General features: G+C 42.3%; 1 protein-coding gene across 1 annotated transcript in view; it reads right to left on the bottom strand.

Annotated features, from left to right (window-relative positions):
- The window catches only part of PIK3R4 (phosphoinositide-3-kinase regulatory subunit 4), a 73,452-nt gene that overhangs the window by 24,610 nt on the left and 26,178 nt on the right, over positions 1-22,664 (bottom strand). The window contains 6 exon segments of the mRNA XM_027961833.2: positions 1,414-1,579; positions 7,227-7,437; positions 8,176-8,363; positions 10,251-10,452; positions 18,326-18,529; positions 20,765-20,910. Coding sequence (XP_027817634.2) covers positions 1,414-1,579; positions 7,227-7,437; positions 8,176-8,363; positions 10,251-10,452; positions 18,326-18,529; positions 20,765-20,910 — 1,117 coding nt within the window.

The following is a 22,664-nucleotide window of genomic DNA, read 5'->3' as shown; positions in this document are numbered from 1 at the left end:
GAGCCAAGATTCTTTTACTGGTTTTCAATTTACGTTCTGACCAACACAGTGCCAAGAGTGAATGAACATGAAAAATAACTAAGTGTGCTGCAAAAATTAGAGCTCTTTAAAAAAAATTAACAGAACAAAATCATATCAGGTGGGTAAGGAGTAAACTTATTAATTATTTTAGTTTATCAAAGATATTTTGTTGACCATTTTGTGGTTACTGGGCAAATGGTCAGTGGTCAATGATTAGACATCAATGACTCAATGGTCATAAACTTGAGCAAACACCAGGAGAGTGGGGACAGAAGAGCCTGGTGTGGTGCAGTCCGTGGGGTTGCAAAGAGCTGGACACTACTTAAACTGTCAGAGCATGGTCAATGAACTGATAATGAGAAAAGCACCAAAGGTTCCCCACATCTTTTCATGTACACAGATTCAATTTTGATTTCTAATAGCTTTCTTTTTGGATCCAGACCAAATTAGACACACAATAAACATGAATATCAAGTAGGGACACAACTATAAAGTTGTACAAATCTAAAATACTCCCCCACTTATCACAACGTCATCATGCATATTTGAAGTCTTCAAGATTTCAAGTAATAATTACGTCTCTTGACTGGGCACTCTTATCGTTTCCTACTTTCCCTGTTGCTCACACTCCATCTAACCCATTCAGCAAATCTTGTTGACTCCAGCATTAAAACATACCCAGAATCTGATCATTTCCCACTACATCCCCCATCTCGCTCAGTTACAGAAAAAGCCTCCTAATCCTTCTACCCTGCACCTCCTCAGTCTATTCTCAACACAAAAGCCAGAGTAATTCTGTTGAAGTTTGACTCAGATCATGTCTCTCCACCATGCAGGATCGTCCAAAGGCCCCCACACCTCACTCAGAGTCTAAGCCCCTCATGACAGCCTGCAAGGCCCTGTGAACTCGGGCCCTCTGACTTCCTTATCCCTCACACAGACCTTCCTGTTCGTCCACGAACATGCCAAACATTCTTCTGTCTTAGGACCTCTGAGGCCCATGTTTCCTCTGCCGCGAAGGCTCTTTCCTAGCATATCCATGTGGCATTTTCTCTCATGGGGCTTCCTTAAATGATACCTTCTCCGTGAAGGAGTCTCTAGCCAATTTCTTTAAACTCCAGTCTACCTCACCTACTCACCCTCCATCCCTCCTTTTTGCTATCATTTTTTCCCATAACATTTCTTACCATCCAAAAATACAGCCTGTTTACTTACACAGTTTATTGTCTGTCACCTCCCACTGACGTAAAGTCTCCCAGAACATGTATTTGTGTCTATTTATCACTACTGTTTTCCTGGTACCTAAAACAGTACCCGTCACAGAGTGAGCACTCAGTGAATACAGTGACTGGGTGGGTGGGTGGGTGGACGCTCCGCCGAGGTGCAGGTTACCTGGTGGTGGTGGTCTTCCCCTCCATCTTCTGACTGTTCCAGATTTTCACTGTGCCATCGTTTGAACAGGTGGCAAACAGTGAATGTTCATCAGAGACTCTAATCCGATTCACAGCAGACTTATGTTCGTGAAGATGTGCCACGAGTAGCCCCTTAGGCCGCCACCCTGAGGAAAACCAAGAGTGTGTCTTAAGTTTCAGTTTACAAATACAATCTTCCTTTTACGTCCAGCTACAACCATCAACAGCCAACAGGAGAACAGTTCATAAGCATCTGGGAGGGCACACTAGTCCCCTGCTACCAGGAAAAACCCTGACTACTTGCTCAACAGCAAGAGGTAATGACTACCTTGATGTAGAGAAATGGGGCACTAGGGAGAGAGCCCACTTCAAAAGCCTCAAAGACCCAGATCTACCACACCACAGTGTGACCTTGGGGTACTTATTTAAACTCTGTGGGTTTCAATTTCCACAAACGTAAAATGAGGGGGAAATTACTCAACCCACACAATGACTGTATGGGTAAATGAGACATAAAGAGTCTAACACTGCCCCAGGTCCACAGTTAAACCCAAATGTAGACTTCTTCTCTACCTGCAATCATATATTCTATGACATCAAAGATTGGTATAAACAGGATTATAAATTAGGCTCAGAATATTCAAGGACTTTCTAGTACCTTATGACATCTATACACTCTGTTTATATATAATCTTTTCATGAGTAATTAACGTCCTCTAATAAATAACAAAAGTCCCTGAGGCCAGAGACTATGTTTTATCCATCCTGTATCATTCACAATATCCAGCATAGGTCTTTGCATATAACAATCTTCAATGTTTGATTTTTAAAAACCCTTTATATTTAGGCATAACGTTTAATAATATTTAATATTAATCAATTTTTTAAAAAAACCTAGAGGGTGGGATGGGGTGGAAGGTGGGAGGGAGGTTCAGAAGAGACAGGACATACACATATTGTTCATGTGCTCAATCATGTTCAACTCTGTGACATCATGGACTGCAGCACGCCAGGCCTCCCTGTCCATCACCATCTCCCAGAGCTTGCAAAAACTCACGTCCATCAAGTCAGTAATACCATCCAACCATCTCATCCTCTGTTGTCCCCTTCTCCTCCTGCCTTCAATCTTTCCCAGCATCAAGGTCTTTTCTAATGAGTCAGCTCTTTGCATCAGGTGGCCAAAGTATTGGAGTTTCAGCTTTAGCATCAGCATCAGTTCTTCCAATAAATATTCAGGATTGGACTCCTTTAGGATGGACTGGTTGGATCTCCTTGCAGTCCAAGGGACTCTCAAGAGTCTTCTCCAACACCACAGCTCAAAAGCATCAATTTTTCAGCGCTCAGCCTTCTTTATGGTCCCACTCTCACATCCATACATGACCACTGGAAAAACCAAAGCTTTACTAGATGGACCTCTGTTGGCAAGGTAATATCCCTACTTTTTAATACACTATCTGCATTTAGCATAGCTTTCCTTTTAAGTAGCAAGCATCTTTTAATTTCATGGCTGCAGTCACCATCTGCAGTGATTTTGGAACCCAAGAAAATAAAGTATATCATTGTTTCCCCATCTGTTTGCCATGGAGTGATGGGACCGGATTCCATGATGTTAGTTTTCTGAATGCTGAGTTTTAAGACAGCTCTTCACTCACCTCTTTCACCTACCTCAAGCAGCTCTTTAGTTTCTCTTTGCTTTCTGCCATAACAGTGGTATCATCTGCTTATCTGAGGTTATTGATATTTCTCCTGGCAACTGTGATTTCAGCTTCTGCTTCATCCAGTCTGGCATTTCGTATGATGTACTCTGCATATAAGCTAAATAGGCAGGGTGACAATAGACAGGCTTAACATATTCCTTTCCCAATTTGGAACTGGTCTGTTGTTTCACATCTGGTTCTATTACTCCTTGACCTGCACACAGATTTCTCAGAAGGCAGGTAAGGTCATCTGGTATTCTGATCTCTTTAAGAATTTTCCAGTTTGTTGTGATCCACATAGTCAAAGGCTTTAGCATAGTCAATGAAGCAAAAGTAGATGTTTTCTGGAACTCTTGCTTTTTCGATGATCCAACGGATGTTGGTAATATGACCTCTGGTTCCTCTGCCTTTTCTAAATCAAATTTGAACATCTGGAAGTTCTCAGTTCACATACTGTTGAAGCCTAGCTTGGAGGATTTTGAGCATTACTTTGCTCAAAGTATGTGAGATGAGTGCAATTGCGCAGTAGTTTGAACATTCTTTGGCAATGCTTTTCTTTGGGATTGGAATGAAAACTGACCTTTTCCAGTCCTGTGGCCACTGCTGAGTTTTCCAAACTTGCTGGCATATTGAGTGCAGCACTTTTACAGCATCATCTTTCAGGATCTGAAACATCTCACCTGGAATTCCACCATCTCTGTTAGCTTTGTTCATAGTGATGCTTTGTAAGGCCCACTTGACTTCACATTCCAAAATCTCTGGCTCTAGGTGAGTGATCACACCATCGTGGTCATCTGGGTCATTAAGATCTTTTCTGTATAGTTCTTCTGTGTATTCTTGCCACCTCTTAATATCTTCTGCTTCCGCTAGGTTCATACTGTTTCAGTCCTTATATCTGCCCACCTTTGCATGAAATGTTCCCTTGGTATCTCTAAATTTCTTGAAGAGAGCTCTCATCTTTCCCAGTCTATGGTTTTCCTGTATTTCTTTGCATTGATCACTGAGGAAGGCTTTCCTACCTTTCCGTGCTATTTGCTGGAACTCTGCATTTAGGTGGACATATCTTTCCTTTGCTCCTTTGCCTTTTGCTTCTCTTTGTTTCTCAGCTATTTGTAAGGCCTCCCCAGACAGGCATTTTGTTTTTTTGCCTTTCTTTTTTTGGGGATAGTTTTCTTCACTGCCTCCTGTACAATGTCACAAACCTCTGTTCACAGTTCTTAAGGCACTCTGTCTATCAGATCTAATCCCTTGAATCAATTGGTCACTTCCACTGTATAACCATAAGGGGTTTGATTTAGGTCATTCATGAATGCCCTAGGGTTTTCCCTATTTTATTCAATTTAAGTTGAATTTGGCAATTAAGGAGTTCATGATCTGAGCCACGGTCAGCTCCTGGTCATTTCTGTTGACTGTACAGAGCTTCTCCATCATCAGCTGTGAAGAACATAATCACTCTGGTTTTGGTATTGACCATCCGGTGATATCCATGTGCAGAGTCAGCTCTTGTGTTGTTGCAAGTGGCTGTTTGCTATGACCAAGGCGTTCTCTTGGCAAAACTGTTAAGTCTTTGCCCTGCTTCATTTTGTACTCCAAGGCCAAAACTGCCTGTTACTCCAGGTATCTCTTGACTTCCTACTTTTGCATTTCAGTCCCCTATAATGAAAAGGATATCTTTTTTGGGTGTTAGTTCTAGAAGGTCTTGTAGATCTTCATAGAACCATTGAACCTCAGCTTCTTTGGCGTTAGTGTTGGGGGCAGACTTGAATTTTTTTTTTTTTTTTTCCAGACTTGGATTATCATGATATTGAATGGTTTGCTGTGGAAAACGAATAGAGACCATTCTGTCGTTTTTGAGACTGCACTCAAGTACTGCATTTAGGATTCTTCTGTTGACCATGATGGCCACTCCATTTCTTCTAAGGGATTCTTGCTCACAGTAGTAGATATAAAGGTCATCTGAGTTAAATTCACCCATTCCAGTCCATCTTAGTTCACTGATTCCTAGAATATCGATGTTTACTCTTGCCATCTCCTGTTTGACCACTTGCAATTTACCCTGATTCATGGACCTAACATTCCAGGTTCCTATGCAATGTTGTTCTTTACAGCACCAGACTTTAGTTTCACCACCAGTCATATCCACAACTGGGAGCTGTTTCTGCTTTGGCGTAGCCTCTTAATTCCTTCTGGAGTTATTTCTCCGCTCTTCTACAGTAGCATATTGGGTACCTACCAACCTGGGGAGTTCATATTTCAGTGTCAATTCTTTCTGCACCTAGAATTCAATACAGTAATGTAAAGCAAACATCCTCCAGTTAAAAATAAATAATTTTTTTAAAAAGCTATACTGAAGGATCTATGCCTGCTAAGTAACAACGTCATCTTAAAATCAACTGATTTCTTTTACCAAGTAACAAACCTGAAACCAAGACCATTGCCAAACCTGTCACATTCAACAGAAAAATACCATTCCCCCTGCATCTCTAGCTCACATGTGTGGAAAGAACAGTTGAATGTGATTTCCAGGGAGGATATGCTAGATTTGAGAATACTCAAAAACACTCTGCCATGAAGTCTAGATAATAGACCAGGCTAGGTTGAACATTTCCCCCAAGAGAAAATCAATTTCACAAAACTACTCAAGTGTGGAAAGAAAAAACATCAAAAATCCAACAGTCATGGCACATTTCATGAACCACAAAATCTGATACCTTTTCTAGGATTACTGAATAAAATGTATACCTTCACTTAAGCAAAAAATGCCACTTACAAAGACAGATTCTAAAGTAAAATACACAGTGTGTGATCGACAGTTTTTGTTTTTAAAGCCGGGCTGATAAACCATATTGAACTGTACTATAGAAACAAACATTCCAGGGTATTTATTTTCTTAAAAGGAAAAAAAAAAATTATGTGACTAAAAAGACCACTTAATAATATTTCTGAAATCTTTAAATCATTGGTCTCCACTGGCATTTTTCCTGCACTCACAATGGAAGTCTGTGGGAACTCATGTGGTTTTTGAATCTCTACCCAATACTTTGGACACCTGATGCAAAGAACTAACTCATCTGAAAAGACCCTGATGCTGGGAAAGATTGAAGGCAGGAGGAAAAGGGGATGACAGAGGATGAGATGGTTGGATGGCATCACCAACTCAATGGACATGAGTTTGAGCAAGCTCCAGGAGTAGGTGATGGACAGGGAGGCCTGGCGTGCTGTGGTCCATGGCGTCGCAAAGAGTCGGAAACGACTGAGTGACTGAACTGAACCCATAAGCATATATTTCATCTCAGTTTTCAAGATACATTTTTATCATTAAAATCTTTACAGAAACTCATTTAAAATGTTTTAGATGAGCTCCATCACATAACACTGGGCATGTCTGTTAACACAGCTGAGCCACAGTTTCCATCTGAAATATTTCTTAAGTTTCTTTAAATTTTATCAGAATACAGAAGTGTTTTTCCAAAAACCTTAATCTTGATGATTGCTGAGTGATGGTTACAGGTGATCTTGGTTTATTTTTAAAAGCACTCATTATTTTCAAAATGTTTCTACATGTTTTTTAAAGAAAATTCATAGTTATTAAACCCTTCAAAAGTTGAAAGCCAGAGTTTACTCGAGGAAGTCTGACATTTAGTGGGAAAGTGGCATGACACTAAGCAGGCAGGTAAAACCCAGCACTACCAATGGGGAACATGGGCCACCGGCAAGTGAGAACAGTAGATGACAGGCCTACAGGCACTGCCAGAGCCGAGAAGACCCGAACTCCACAGGCACTGAGCTGGGATTTCTCACTTCTCTTCCTGTGGGCTTTCTTTTATATATATATGTATATTTAGGTTGCACCGGGTCTCAGGTGCAGTATGCAGGATCTAGTTCCAGGACCAGGGAGCAAACCTGGCTCCCCTGCACTGGAAGCATGGGGTCTCAGCCCCTGGACCACCTGGGAAGAACATTAGGGATCGTGGGCTTTCAAAGTGACAGCTTTGTGATCACTTCCTCTGCCAGTAACTGTCACCAGTTTCTTCTACTTTATTCCAGGCCCAGGCACCCGGGCTGGAATACCACTGCCCGTCAATGGCACACGCACCAGGTGGTGGGGGTTTACTCTCCCACTCGGCGTTTTCCATCATCTGCTTAGCTATCCTCTCGGCATTGCACTGCTCCCGTTTCTGCTGTATGAGCTGCTGAAGCTCAGTTTTACACGTTGTGATCCGGATCTGGTAAGTGGACGGTAAAATTGTACTACTTAAAACCTGTATTGTTGGTTTTCTATTTTGGACATTTGTCACTTCTGGAACCTGCAAAACCAAAAGAATAAGTATCTGTGTCATAAGTAAAGTCTGTTTGATAATTAAAATGTACCCATGTTCTCTCTATTCATGACACCAGACTTTTGTCCTTATTAATGTACCAATTTTTAAATCCATCTAAATACAGGGACATATTTTCTCAGTGAAAATCTAATTAAAATAAAGTTTAACCACTAATTCCAAATCTCCATATTATAAAAATTTATCAGTTTAGCAATAACATTAAACAAAAATACTCATTAATTTAACTGAAAAAAGAAAGAGAATCTTAATTTATCAGTTGATTCAATTAAAATAGAATTGCCCAGGGAAGAATTAACGCAAATTTAAAAACTTACTTCAAATATATCCAAATCATGACATTTCTCACACAGAGTAAACTTGGGACTTTTCTTCCCAGAAGTATTTTTGCTATCTTGTTATAGATATAACTATGCTATATTAAATGAAGAATAAAAGAAGATTTGAAAGGTTCACTGCAGCCTAGGAGTAGAATCCTAGTTCATAATGACGTCTTCACCCCAGTTTCAGATCACCTTATTTGGTGCTTTCAATACTAGACTTCCCTTTGACTATGAAGATAAACCTCTCTTGCAAAGAAAACGTCCTTCCTAAAAGACAAGTCACTGTACTGATTTTTCCAGTACAGTACACAGCCTTTAAACATCCAAAACAATAGAATGAGATCCACAGACAAAAAGCGCGCTACTGCCGGGATGACAATACCTGTGGAGAAGTTGACAAAGGGACACAGATAGCAGCGGAGGACTCCGAACGAGGCGGCTTCCCAGCCGGCGTCACCTCCTGATCACTCCCTTTAGGCAGGGCCTGCTGCATGCTCGGTGGCTCCAGAGAGCCAAACATGCTTTTCCACTCTTCATTGACATTTGAGTCTTGTTTCACATGCTTTCTAGCTATGAAAAGAGATCAGAATAATCTGAAGGAGCCTCTATGACAAACCCGTGCTTGTATTACTCTCTGCGTGTGTGGGGCGGAGGAAGGGGGACAGCACGGACTCTTGAGCTATTTGTTCTTCATGAGGGCCGATTTATTCATACTCACAGAGAAACATGTTAGTTCTCATTCCATCCCTAGGGCAGATGGACAGATGCACTTTCAGTAGTGTTAGGGATTAGACCTAACTGCTGCCTAGTTGTCCAAGGCTGGCTCAGTTTCAAGGAACCACCTCATCTGAAGAACCAACAAAAATATAACTTTTTCAAATGTCCTGACTACACTGATAAATACGACCTCTCTCTATCCAGAGTCAGTTACATGGGGTGAAGAAAAGAAATGAAAAGTCATCTGCATTCTTATGCATATTCCTTCACAGGTCTGTCAGCGTTTCTGTGAGGAATTTCCAAACTGAAAACGTAAGTCAAATAGTAAAAAAATAATAATAATATTAATAATATGTTCCACTTATAAGCTCAAAAGTAGTGAATTTAGTGAGAATGCCCATTCCCTGCCGCTTGCTGACACAAGCATCATCAGCCTTCACTAGTCACAAAGGCAGAGAATGGCATCTCGTTTCTATTTGCATTCATTTCACTGTTTACCTTTTAAATGTGAATTTCTATTCTATCACTTGTATGTTCAAATCCTTCACTATTTTTCTTTCGGGAGCTTGTGGTTTTCCTTATCAACTATATAAATGCTTTACATTTTATGGCTATAAATCAGGGGTCCCCACCCCCAAGTCGTGGCCGGTTAGGAACCAGGCTGCATAGCAAAAGGTGAATAGCCAGTGAAACAGAAACCAACCTCATCTCTCACCTGTGGAAAAAGTGTCAGTCACTTGGTGCCAAAAAGGTTGGGGATCACTGCTATAAACTGTTAATAGTTAAGTTGCAAATACTTTATTCCAAGTTCAACAGTTAGAGATCTTTTCTTTTTTGAAAGTAATTCATCAGCTGCACTCAAAATCTGATACTAGAATGTTGTTGTTATGGACTGTAGCTCACCAGGCTCCTCTGTCCATGGGATTTTTCAGGCAAGAACACTGAAGTGGGTTGCCATTTCCTTCTCCAGGGGATCTTCCCAACCCAGGGATCAAACCTGTGTCTCCCGCATAGCAGCTGGATTCTTTACCACCCAGCCAGAGAAAGCCTGATGCTGGAATATAAGGATTTTAAAAGGCATGTACTTGGAAGTGAGTATATCTCCAAAAAAGGTGCAAGGGAAGAATGCATGAGATTTTAAAACCCTTACACAATCAATGTCAATGTCACAAGAGCCAACAGGTTTAAATCTCAAGACTGAAAATCATGAAAATTCCATGTACAGAGGAGCCTGGTGGGCTACATACAGTCCATGGGATCACAGAGTCAGGCATGACGGGACGACTAACACTTTCATTTTCAAATCATGAATGCATCTCTCCTTTGCAAGACTATTCAATTCACTGGCCATTACCCACTAATAACAAGCTAGGAAACTTCACCCTCATTCTACATAGACTATTGACCTTGGGTTGGTGCTTAAAGGATTAAAAAATAGAATGTTGCCTTCAATCATATACTTCCACAGAGGCAGCTAGGCTTTGGAGTCAGACTTTGGATTGAATTCTGACTCCACACATACAAATCCACGAATTTGGAAAGTTACTTAATTTCTTAACTGTACGTCCACTTCACCTTTCCTCTTCCAAGTCTTCTTGCTATTAAATATAAATGGAGTCATTCACTCACTGTATTTGAAAGTTCTATATGTGAGAAATGTGACTTCTTAGTTCCACTACTAAAAACTTATGCAACAACTAATAATAACAAGCTAACACGCACACACAGAAATGTACTAACCTCGCTTGTCATCTGGTTCCTGTTTGGTTTTAACAAGATCAACTTGTCTCCCAGTTATACCTAAGGCTGCCAAATCAATTACACCTTTCTGACTACTGTCATGGAGATGACTCTGATCCACTATATTGGCCTTTGCTTTGTTAGATTTCATCATGAAGTCTTTCAGGGCCAAAAGCTTGTCTTCCTCTTCCTCTGTCATTCCCTAAAAACAAATAAAACCATATGTCCTACGTTATTTTGCAAGTCATAAGAGGCCTCAAAATGACTAACAACTTAGGGTCAAACCACTCATTTTAAAATTTAAGAGTCAGAACAGTAAAATGAAGCAAGCAAAGGCAAGAGAAAAAGAAATGATCAATACAGAACATTACTCTGATCTCCGAGGACACTCGCCCTCTATTGGGCATTTTCTACTTTGTATCATGATTTATATCTTCACATTCTTTCTAAAAGGTAACATTCAAATATAATTCACCTTTGAAATCTCCAAAGAACTTAATACAGTGCCTGGTAGATCTTTAATATATAACTTTGAATAAGCAAACCTTTAGTATCTAAACAAAAATTCTGCAAGTACAGTATGAAGCCGAAGAAAGCGTGTGTACTGGGACTTTGTCCCTAGATGTGCTGGAACATGTGGTGGGACACTGCTGTGAAGGCACTCTGTGATACATAAAGCACTCTGAGCATTCTGAACACACGCCTCATGGACTGACAGGCAAATGGAAGCAACACACTTGCATTCTTCAGGTAACAGGAAGACTAGAGCCAGGCCGCTTCGGTTCAAATTCCAGCCGCACTACTTACAATCTGTATGGCCGTGAGCAAGACACCCACTGTCTCTGGACCTCTATTTACCTATGAGGATAATTACCAGCACCCATCTTTTAAGACTATTATAAAATTTCAGTAAGTTAATCCACATAAGACAAACCACTTCAAAATGACAGCTAATGAATACTAATTAATTTAAATAATGAATTCGAAGTACAAAGTAAACATTCTGGTACTTGGGGCAGTTCTGCATTTTCTTGACTTTCCAACCTCCACGAACTCCTGTAGAATGTTTTGATTATGCAAATGAAAAAATTATAAAATGGCAATTCCCTAAGGCCTCAATCTAAAATCCCTCTAAAACTGGAGCTTAAAGTAATAGTCACAATCCACTGGCACAAGAGGAAAATCAACTCGAGAAAGCCAAAAAGCTAAGAAATAGTGAAATAAAATAACATGAAAGTATAATACTTGTACAACATCCTTGACAAATCTTTTCCAATATTAACCTGAAATTCATTTATTGACATTTCTCCTAAAATCTGCTTAGACAATGACACAGTTAATAGTTCTACTCTTTTATTAGCCTACGTTTCAGCTCACAGGAAAGGATAGCTCTGCTTCAGTTCACACAAAGGAAGGCCAGAAAGAAGGCTGAGTGGAGAGACTCCCCAACCATGGAGTTCTAAACATAGTCTGCTGAGCAAAAGCAGCCAGTCACAAAAGTTACATACTGTGTCATCCCATCTACACGAAATGCCCAAGACAGGCACACTCCCAGAAACACCGAGCCGACTGAGTGGCTGCTGGGGGAGCAGCAAAGTGGGAGTGACTGTGTTCTTGCTGGAGAATCCCAGGGATGGGGGAACCTGGTGGGCTGCCATCCATGGGGTCGCACAGAGTCAGACATGACTGAATTGACTTAGCAGCAGCAGCAGCTAATGGAAAAGGACGCTCTCTGCAGGCTGATGGAAATGTTCCGGGGAGTCCCTGGTGGCTCAGACGGTAAAGTGTCAGCCTGCAATGCGGGAGACCTGTGTTCGATCCCTGGGTCAGGAAGACTCCCTGGAGAAGGGAATGGCTACCCACTCCAGTATTCTTGCCTGGAGATTCCCAGGGACGGGGGAGACTGGCAGGCTACATACTGTCTGTGTGGTCCCAAAGAGTCAGACACGACTAAGCAACTTCACATATTATAGAAAATGTTATAGAATTAGACAGTGGTGATGATTTCACAACTTTGTGAATACACTAAAAACCACTGATGTGTATGCTTTAAACACTAAATGTCTCTGAACTATATCTCAATCAAAAAAATGTTAGGAATGCATTATCAAAAAAACAAAGAAAAAACCCTGACAAGGACAATCAGCTCAGCTCAGTTGCTCAGTCATGTCCGACTCTTTGCAAACCCATGAATATCAGGCTTCCCTGTCCATCACAAACTCCCGAAGCCTACTCAAACTCATCTCCATCGCATCAGTGATGCCATCCAACCTTCTCATCCTCTGTCGTCCCCATCTCTCATCTTCCATCTTTCCCAGCATCGGGGTCTTTTCCAATGAGTCAGTTCTTCACATCAGGTGGCCAAACTATTGGAATTTCAGCCTCAGCATCAGTCCTTCCAATGAATATTCAGTACTGACTTCCTTAAGATGGACTGGTTGGATCTCCTTGCAGTCCAAGGGACTCTCAAGAGTCTTCTCCAACACCACAGTTCAAAAGCACCAATTCTTCAGCACTCAGCTTTCCTTATAGTCCCAACTCTCACATCAACACATAACTACTAGAAAAACCATAGCTTTGACAAGACAGACTTTTGTTGGCAAAGTAATGTCTCTGCTTTTTAACAGGCTGTCTAGGTTGGGCATAGCTTTTCTTCCAAGGAGCAAGCGTCCTTTAATTTCATGGCTGCAGTCACCATCTGCAGTGATTCTGGAGCCCAAGAAAATACAGTCTCTCACTGTTTCCATTGCTTCCCCTTCTATTTGCCATGAAGTGATGGGACTGGATGCCATGATCTTAGTTTTCTGAATGTTAAGCTTTAAGCCAGCTTTTTCACTCACCTCTTTCACTTTCATCAAGAGGCTCTTTAGTTCTTCTTCACTTTCTGCCATAAGGGTGGTCTCATCTGCATATCTGAAGTTATTGATATTTCTCCTGGCAATCTTGATTCTAGCTTGTGCTTCATCCAGCCTAGCATTTCTCATGATGTACTCTGCATAGAAGTTAAATAAGCAGGATGACAGTACACAGCCTTGACATACTTCTTTCCCCATTTGGAACCAGTCTGTTGTTCCATGTCCAGTTCTAACTGCTGCTTCCTGACCTGAATACAGATTTCTCAGGAGACATGGAAGGTGGTCTGATATTCCCATCTCTTTCAGAATTTTCCACAGTTTGTTGTGATCCACACAGTCCAAGGCTTTGGCATAATCAATAAAGCAGAAGTAGATGTTTTTCTGGGATTCTCTTGCTTTTTCAATGACCCATCAGAGGTTGGTAATTTGATCCCTGGTTCTTCTGCTTTTTCTAAATCCAACTTGAACATCTGTAAGTTCACAGTTCATGTACTATTAAAGCATGACTTGGATAATTTCGAGCATTATTTTGCTAGTGTGTGAGCTGAGTGCATTTGTGCGGTAATTTGAGCATTCTTTGGCAATGCCTTTCTTTGGGACTGGAATGAAAACTGACCCTTTTCAGTCCTGAGGCCCCTGCTGAGTTTTCCAAATCTGCTGGCATATTGAGTGCATTTGTTTGTAGTGATGCATCCTAAGGCCCACTTAACATTGCACTCCAGGACGTATGGCTGCAGGTTAGTGATCTCACCATCGTGACTATCTGGGTCTGAAGATCTTTTTTGTATTATTCTTCTGTATATTCTTACCACCTCTTCTTAATATCATCTGCTTCTGTTAGATCCACACTGTTTCTGTCCTTTATTGAGTCCATCTTTGCATGAACGGTTCCCTTGGTATCTCTAATTTTCTTGAAGAGATCTCGTCTTTCACATTCTATCGTTTACAGCAAAAGTGTAGTCCCTTAATATCCGTCAGACTTCTGCTTCCAGCCATGATGTATAACAGGGACAAGATTTACCCTCCCACTTAAAACAACTCTGAAACCAGACAAAAAATATGAGATGACACTTTTCAGACACTGGAAAACAGGAAGCACAGGGCTCTGATTCCCCCAGATAAAGGTGAGTCCGATGACTGTCCCAGCTTACTGTTTGGAGAGTTTCCAGACCATGGCATGAGGAGGGTGATGGTCGGGGGGACTCAGAGTTCATCAGAGCCATGTTCAAGAGACCAATCAGAGTTCCAGGAAGCCAAATGGCCAAGCGTGGGGCAGAGCCCTGAAAAAGAGAGAACCCCTGCCAAGCCAGAGCTGTGGTCAGGGCGCCGCCAGTCTCCCACCGAGCGCTGAGCTACGTGCGTATGAACCAACACCTGGGACCAGGAAAAGGCAACAGAAAGCAGCAAGCCAAACAACCCCAGAGCTGACAAGGCCGGGGATCACTCACTCTGCTCCTACCAGCCGGAAGTGGGAGACCTCTTACCACACAGAGCATCACGTCCTCACGAGTCCCTAGGAATCGAGCTAAGCTGGCCACTGACCACAGGCTGATCTGGATCTCCCCTAACAAAGCTCAAAACCAAGGCTTAACACCATCAAACCAACTCCAAATAACTTTCACTGTAGAACAAATCCAACACTATACAGTCATCCTCAGGGCCCCCAATGAAATCCAGATGCTTGATCCCCTCAATAAAATGGCAGCACAGTATTTGCAAGGAACCTACAAACGCCTTCCTATATACTTTAAATTACCTCTAGATTACTTATAATACCTAAAACAATGTCAATATTATGTAAACAAGTTGTAAATACAATGTAAATAATATGTAAATAGTTACCAGTATGAGGCAAATTCAAGTTTTGCTCTTTGGAACTTTCTGGAATTTTTTTTTAAAATATTTTTGACCCACGGTGGTTGAATTCATGGATGTGGAATGTGTGGATACAGAGGGCCAATTGTGTAGTGTAAAGGGATTCAGCACCCAACAGTATAAAACTCACAATCAAGAGAGAAAGAAAAATGGATGGCCAGGAGTCAGAGATTAGACGAAAACTTACATTTTATTGTATATCTTCTTATATAGCTTTTCAATTTTACACCATGCATCTATACTATCAAGTCAAAATCTTTTTAGTTAAAAATATGTGAAGGTTTAAAATGTTAATTAAAGTATCTGTTCTAGCATCTGATTAAATGAATATTAAAAAAACAGGGAGCTCTTATAGATGAGATCAATCTAAATAATCCTGACATGTGTTACCTCCAGATGGGAAATCCTATTGTAAATCTGGAGTACAGGCAGATTTCAACTCCCACAGAGGTAACGTTCCAGAAGTGTTCAGTTTAGTTCAGTCGCTCAGTCATGTCTGACTTTTTGCAACCCCATGAATCGCAGCACATCAGGCCTCACTGTCCATCACCAACTCCCGGAGTTCACTCAGACTCACATCATTTGATTCATCTGCCATCCAGCCATCTCATCCTCTGTTGTCCCCTTCTCCTCCTGCTCCCAATCCCTCCCAGCATCAGAGTCTCTTCCAATGAGTCAACTCTTCACATGAGGTGGCCAAAGTACTGGAGCTTCAGCTTCAGCATCATTCCTTTGAAAGAAATCCCAGGGCTGATCTCCTTCAGAATGGACTGGTTGGATCTCCTTGCAGTCCAAGGGACTCTCAAGAGTCTTCTCCAACACCACAGTTCAAAAGCATCAATTCTTCGGTGCTCAGCCTTCTTCACAGTCCAACTCTTACTTTAAGTCTATTATCTGGTACTCTGAATATATCAGGGAAGCAACACTAGGCTGCTCTGGAGAGGCCTCTGTTAGTCACACCGTATCTCAAGTGTCCCCATGTGGTCCTACAGAAAAGAGCCCTGAAGAATCCCAAGCAAAAAAAAAAAAAATTCTGCAGGAGGGTAAATTCCGCAGAGGCTAATTTCTCCCCTCTGTATTCCTGACATTAGGACAAGCACTCAGTTCCCACCTCCAAAGCCTCCTCTGGCTCCAGGCCTCTTCCAGGAATCCCAACAAACTCAGAAGCACAGGGACCAAAAAGACAGACTCACAAAGGGCTGGAAGAGATGAGCTGCCCAGGGGCCTCTTCCTAAATCCACATAAAACCCCAGCAAACCTCTCAGCTTTAGTTCCTTATCCTCTGGGCACTCTGAGAGGCAAGATGGCACTTTGCAGGGGTGGGGCTGGGGTTGGGGGAGGCATGTAGAGTGAAGACAGGTTTAGGTTCCGACATTAGCTTTGAAATGTAATTCACTAACTCTGCGTGCATGGGAGCTTAACTACCCTCACTGAGCCTCAGTTTCCTTATCTAACAAAATGATGCCAATATCTACTCATCAAACCTATTTCAAGGACAGGCACACAACACAGAAAGTAGACTCACTGTGTGTTCTCAAACCGGGGAAGCTGGTGCTGTGCTGCACAGCCAAGAGCCTCAGAGACTCTAGCCTGCTGTCCCTTCCAGCAGCAGCACCTAGCCCTTGAAGCAGAGCATCCCTGCCCCTGAGAAGTCTCCTGAGACCATCCGTGACTAGTCCCCTAAGATTATTCACAGAAACGGCATACGACAGGGGATTCCGTGTTCCCCGTTTCCACTCACAGAAAGGAGATGAGTCAAGCACTGAGGCTCAGGAGCACAAGTCAGCGAGAGTGCAGCGCTTCCATCGGGACCCCAGGGGTGCGGGCTGGCGCCGGGGAGCAGCAGGGCACCGGGGCTGGGAAGAGGAGCAGCAGGACGCAGAAGGGCTATGGACGCCGCCCCTCCCCTCGCCCTCCCTTTACCCGGGGCAGCGGGAAACTGACACCCACGGCACGGGGACAAGCAACAATCAGGAGCTAAGGCGGCTCCACAAAATAACTAACGACTTACACAGAAGAGAAGACTTCCGTATAGAAGATTTCAACTTAATATACAGGATTTGCATGGAAGAGAGGGATACAAAAGAATCACACTATTCATGCTCCAAGAAACATCTAAACTGGGGTGGTTTTTATTGCATGAGGAAATCTTTTTGATAGGATAAGAATTACTTGCTCAGGAGAAAGAATTAGAAAATGTGATTCCATACCCAATTGAATACATCTAATGTACAAGCCAAGGTTAAAAGAAAACTCCAAGAAACAAGCTCTCTGGCTATTCAAGTCATATCGAACTGAAGTTCTCTCAAACACAGGAAACAGAACCACTGGTTTGCAAGGGACTTTCAGAGGCAGCTCAAGTCTCCAGATGAATTTAGACCTCAAAGAACCAAGGTGGTTATTCACCAGCATCCCACAGAAGCCTATTGCAGCGTTCAATCACCCAAACCAACATGTGGGCATCAGACAGCACCAGTCAGTGACAGGCATCCATGTGAGAAAGGATTTATCTCCCGAAGCAGACCGATTCTCTCCCCACAGCAGAGGTGTTTTCTCCTCTTCGTTTCTCTTAGACAAGACAGTGACCAATACTCATGCTCTTAACCATCATGTCCCACAGACTTAAAAGTCACTCATTCATGGTGACCCCAAGCATTCACTTTAAGGCCCACGAACATCTTTTCAGGAACCGTACCCTTTCTTTCTAACCAGTTACACTCCTACTTCGTCTTCCCTAGGATCCACACGTCCCCTCTAGAACAGGATGCTGAGTCTAGATGTGAATAATGCCAAGCATAACAACAAGGATTCCTACTTCTAATGCGATTTGTTACCAAGGGTTCAAACCCACAGATTTCCAAGACACAGCAGTAAACTGCGGGTTTATTCAATCTAAGGCACATGATAAGTCCCAGCATTTTAGCTGCTTGCGTGCAGTGAAGACTCTCTAAATTTGAGCTGAATTAAACCAAGAGTTTTCTTTACTGCATTTGTGTTCTGTAATTTTTTTTTCTAACTGAACTTCTTTATATTTTTAACGAAATATGAAATACAATCAAGAATATACTTAAATCTAAGGTTGTATCTACTTTTTCCCTCATTTACATAGCCAGTAACCACAAGCAAACTTACTAGGTCTCCCATGATTCCTTATTTAACTCAACCCGGTGCCTTATCATCATCACAGCATGCCTTAGATCCCAAAGCAAATGCCTATCTGCCAGATTTATTGACTCATTTGCTATGCTACAACTTAATCAAAAATATGCTTACACACCAGATGTATGCCTCCATGTTTTTATAACATCTGCATTTAAATGTAAGATTCCGGAAAAGTGATACTACCTGTGACAGCAACTTCTTCAGCAGCTGTGCTATGGCAGGATCCTCAGGTGGAGGGCAGTCAGGAAGAGACCCGTTTCGCTTCTTCTGACGCATGTGAAGATGTCTGAACAAGCTAGTGATATCTTTTGACCTCAAAGCATAATCAAATATAGACCGACTTACTGGCTCTTTTAAAACACTGAGTAGAACAAGTTTTCTTTCAATCTATATTAGAAAAATAAAAAGAATTAGCCAAAGATATAACATACAGTACAGCTGTTTTCAAATTCAATAAATATAACCTGTGTAAAGTTAACATAGGCGTTCATTTTCTAAGAAAACGGGAGATATCAACATCTGCAACTTTTGCTTAGAAGAAAAAAGAACACCAGTGACCTTTAGAGAGTGAAGGTATTTCTTCATTCATTGTTAGCCTCTGAGTACACATTTGTGTCTGTCATACTTGAATTCTACCAATGTCCAGACTAGAAAAGTTTAGACCCCAAGTTTTCTAGATCTCAAAATGTCAGATGACTTTCCAGATCTACGAAGTATCTGAAGTTCGCAGGTCTAACAGCCAAAAGGTACTAATCCAGAGAAGATGCCCAACAGCCACAAGGCCACCCTCAGTCAGCAGGTTTTCCCAATAGCTTCAACCACTTCTAAAAAACATTACTCTCTCCATAGAGTTCTTAAAATCTCTTCTTTTTTCATCCCCAAGAATATTCTCCTTGTCAATGTGTTTATAATAAAAGGTGTTAAACAGTAACCAAGAGGAATTTTATAGATAGATTTAACTACCTGGTGATTTGGCCAATAAAAACCAGCCTACAAAGGTTATGTTTTGTCTAATCCAAACTGCAGAAAAGTAAGAACTGTGAAGCATATAGATAAGCAGTCTCTCAACTCCTAAACCTGGCCTTTCAAAATATACAACAATGATAAAAGCAAACGAATAACACGTTTGATAAAAGTAACACGAATAACAATTTCTGAGAAACAAGGAGAATGGTGCAGATTTCTAACAAACCACATAAATATCAGGTTTACTTCAGTGAAACACAACTAAAAGTTATTACAAATGAACGCAATTTTTCAATCCCAGAAACACTTCTTTCTTTCATTAATAGTTTAAGAGCCAAACTTGCTTGCTTGTTCAGTCCCTTCAGTCGTGTCTGACTCTCTGCAACCCCATGGACCACGGCCCGCCAGGCTCCCCTGTCCATGGGATTCTCCAGGCAAGCATACTGGAGTGAATGGCCATTTCCTTCTCCAGCAATAAAGTATGAAGTGAATGAAGTGAAGTTGCTCAGTCGTGTCTGACTCTTTGTGACCCCATGGACTGTGGCTTACCAGGCTCCTCTGTCCATGGGATTTTCCAGGCAAGAGTACTGGAGTGGGCTGCCACTGCCTTCTCCAAAGAGCCAAACTTCTATGGCTCAAAACAGAATTAGCAGTCAAAGCGGTAGGAATCTCTAGACCTGGCGTCTAAGAAAGCCTTAACAAACTTCAGAAAAGGAGGTCATATTTTTAGCAATATTATCCATCTTTCACAGATAGATAAATTGTTCTCAGGATGAAATTTTTAATTTACAAACTCTAAGAAAGAAAGATGATTCCCCACACTGGATTAATGTATTATGAAAAGTAAAGACTGAAGGGAGTCATAGCCACTTATTGGCAAAGGATATCCAAGGTCATTTTCCCAACCACAGGGAAAGCACACTGGGCTTATAAAAGTAGGAGAAAGCTAGGGAGGAATACAAACTTGCAAAAGAAAAATGAGTATTTTAGGATGCTTTAGCAACTAGAATCACCTCTCAAAAGTCCATTCAATTTAAATATCTATCAATATTTTGATAGCTGGCTGTCCAGCAAAATGAAGGGTATATACACTGACAAGCTGGAAAAATAATTGCCTTGTATAAACCAAAGACTCAAAGTTTATTAACAAGAGCTACACTGCTTGGGAAGGGGTGGGGGAGGGGCGGGGAGCAACAGGGGTCAGTTGTCTTTAGATTAAAATAAAAGAAAAAAAGAAACCAGAACCAGTGAGTGCTCTAAAAACCAATTTTGGAAAAAGCCTGATTCCAATTTATTATCAATGTGGACTTGGGCTGAAATCAGCTATACACTTACAACAAAAGCAGGCCCATCAATATATATTCCTGCTACACTTCCCTTAATAGAAGATGCTTCAGACACTGCACAAGAGGAGAAAGGGTGAGCCACTGAGTGCTGCGTTACACTCAACATGCTGGACAGCATAGCGGCTCCCTGGACTCCTCTCACCTTCCAGAGCGTTTGTTCATTAACATTAACTACCTTGAAAGAAATGGGAGAAGTCTGTAGTCCAATTTAAATCTTTAAAAGCTGAAATAAAAACAGGACTCTCCAAACCTCTTTCTTAAAGGGGCACAGTTGGAAGGGAGGATTGACTCCAAGCTGGAACATGCATACCTGTATTATTGGTTGAGTAATATATGGATCAAGGTAAGGCATCAGTTTGCAGTAAACATCAGCTGTGCTTAGTTGGTGAGCTACCACGGTGATAAATCCCACAGCACCATAGCGTATCCATAGGTTGGGATGACATAGAAAGGGGGCTAAGAGGGGGAAAAAAAGGCATGGATTCAACCACGTTCATAAAGAGTTCTACACTATCAAGATACCATGTTCATAAAGAGTTTCCCACTATTAACATCAACAAATGTTTCCCTTACAACACTACTGATACAGGGATTATACCAAATGTTGCTATCAGGTTGCCTCTGACTGTCCTGGGACATAAACTGAGCCAGGCGAACACTCTGATGTCATACTATTCCCGCCCATAACTATGAACAATACCATAAGGGGGCAAAAACAGGTCCCTCTTTCCTTGGGATTCAAACTGTTATGTTTTCAGTCAGGGCTGACGATGGGGGACACATCCTCACTCACGAGACTGACTTAAAAACCACAGGACAGAGACTCTAGTCCCAGCAGCACACGGCAGACTGTGACTCCATGTCATCCACCTGACGGAGGTCCAGGGATGCACAGCCACCACACAGGGCAAGGAACGGCGAAGGCGTTTCTCCGCCAAGTCGCGGCTTGGATGAAGGGAATGATCTCACCTGACTGACACTCATTTACATGCAAAGATCTGATCCTATCAAATACGAATACTCATGAATTCATTCACAAGGCAATATGAATTGAGACTGAAAGGCAGAAAACATATGCTGCCCACTGTTAAAGAGTTAAGATGGAAGATTAAACCACAAAATTGAGTGAGTATCTTTTCAGATCTTTTAACTATTTTCTGTATGACACTTAACATCAATGATTTCAACTAACTGAAGATTTAGGATAAAATTCAAACAGCTAAACTAACTGGATTTAGAATAAAATTCAAACTTCTGAAAGCAAAACAACAACAAAAAGCAAAAACCTATTAGTCTGAGCATATGAAGACATCATCATTTAAAAAACACTGACGTCATAGGAGATTCAGGCTAACAGGGAACTAAGACTTCTGCCACCACAGTGCCGATCCTACGGTGGAGTGAGACGCTCCCTTTTTCTTTCCCCTATACAATCAGCACAACACCGAAAACTCAACAAAGGTGCCTCTGCCCAACACAACGAGGTGCAGAATTCCACTTACCTAGACGCCTAGAGGTGGGGGGACCGGAGCAAACAGGGAAGGTGGGCCCAGGGAATACACAGTGGAGACTGCAGTCTGCCCTCCACCCACGGCAGCTGAGCCACGGCCCCAGAGGCTCTGGCCTCCCGTGTAGCAGCACCGACAGCCTCCGGTGACTGGGCGGCAGCGGCAGTGGGCCAGGACCCAGTCGCCCCAGTCACAGAGGCGCCCACAACTCCAGCCCCCACACCACCCGCCACAGCAGCAAAGCCCTCACAGCTTGCAACACGAGGCCCGACAGAGGCGGGCCCGCGTCCCCAGCTCTTGTCCACCCTCCCCTCGTCCTGTGAGAGCAGCGCCGGGGGCTCGGGAGACCCTGCACGTGACCAAGGGCCCACTGCCCTGGTGCCTGGGCAACGATGCTAGCAACAGCGGCAGCGCAAGGCACACCACCACCAGCGGCTTGGGGAGCAGCCGGGAGACAGCCCTAACCCAGGCAGCAGAGGGTGGGCGCCTCAGGCTCCTCAAGACAACCAGAGGCAGCACACACAAATGAACTTTAAAAGTTAGGCTATAGTGCCACCTAACGGACAACAGAGAAAGACTGCTAACTTCCAGCCTGCTGAACCAGAATCAAGAAGCCTTCACTATTTCCAAGGCACAGGAAGAGAAACACCCTCATCAAGCACCTTGAAGAACAGCAGGAAGATTGTGCCACAAAAAGGAAAG

The sequence above is a fragment of the Ovis aries genome, chromosome 1 (assembly GCF_016772045.2).
Source record: "Ovis aries strain OAR_USU_Benz2616 breed Rambouillet chromosome 1, ARS-UI_Ramb_v3.0, whole genome shotgun sequence".
Lineage (NCBI taxonomy): Eukaryota > Metazoa > Chordata > Mammalia > Artiodactyla > Bovidae > Ovis > Ovis aries.
The sequence above is the reverse complement of the archived record's forward strand: the minus strand, read 5'-3'. Positions and strand labels throughout refer to the sequence as shown.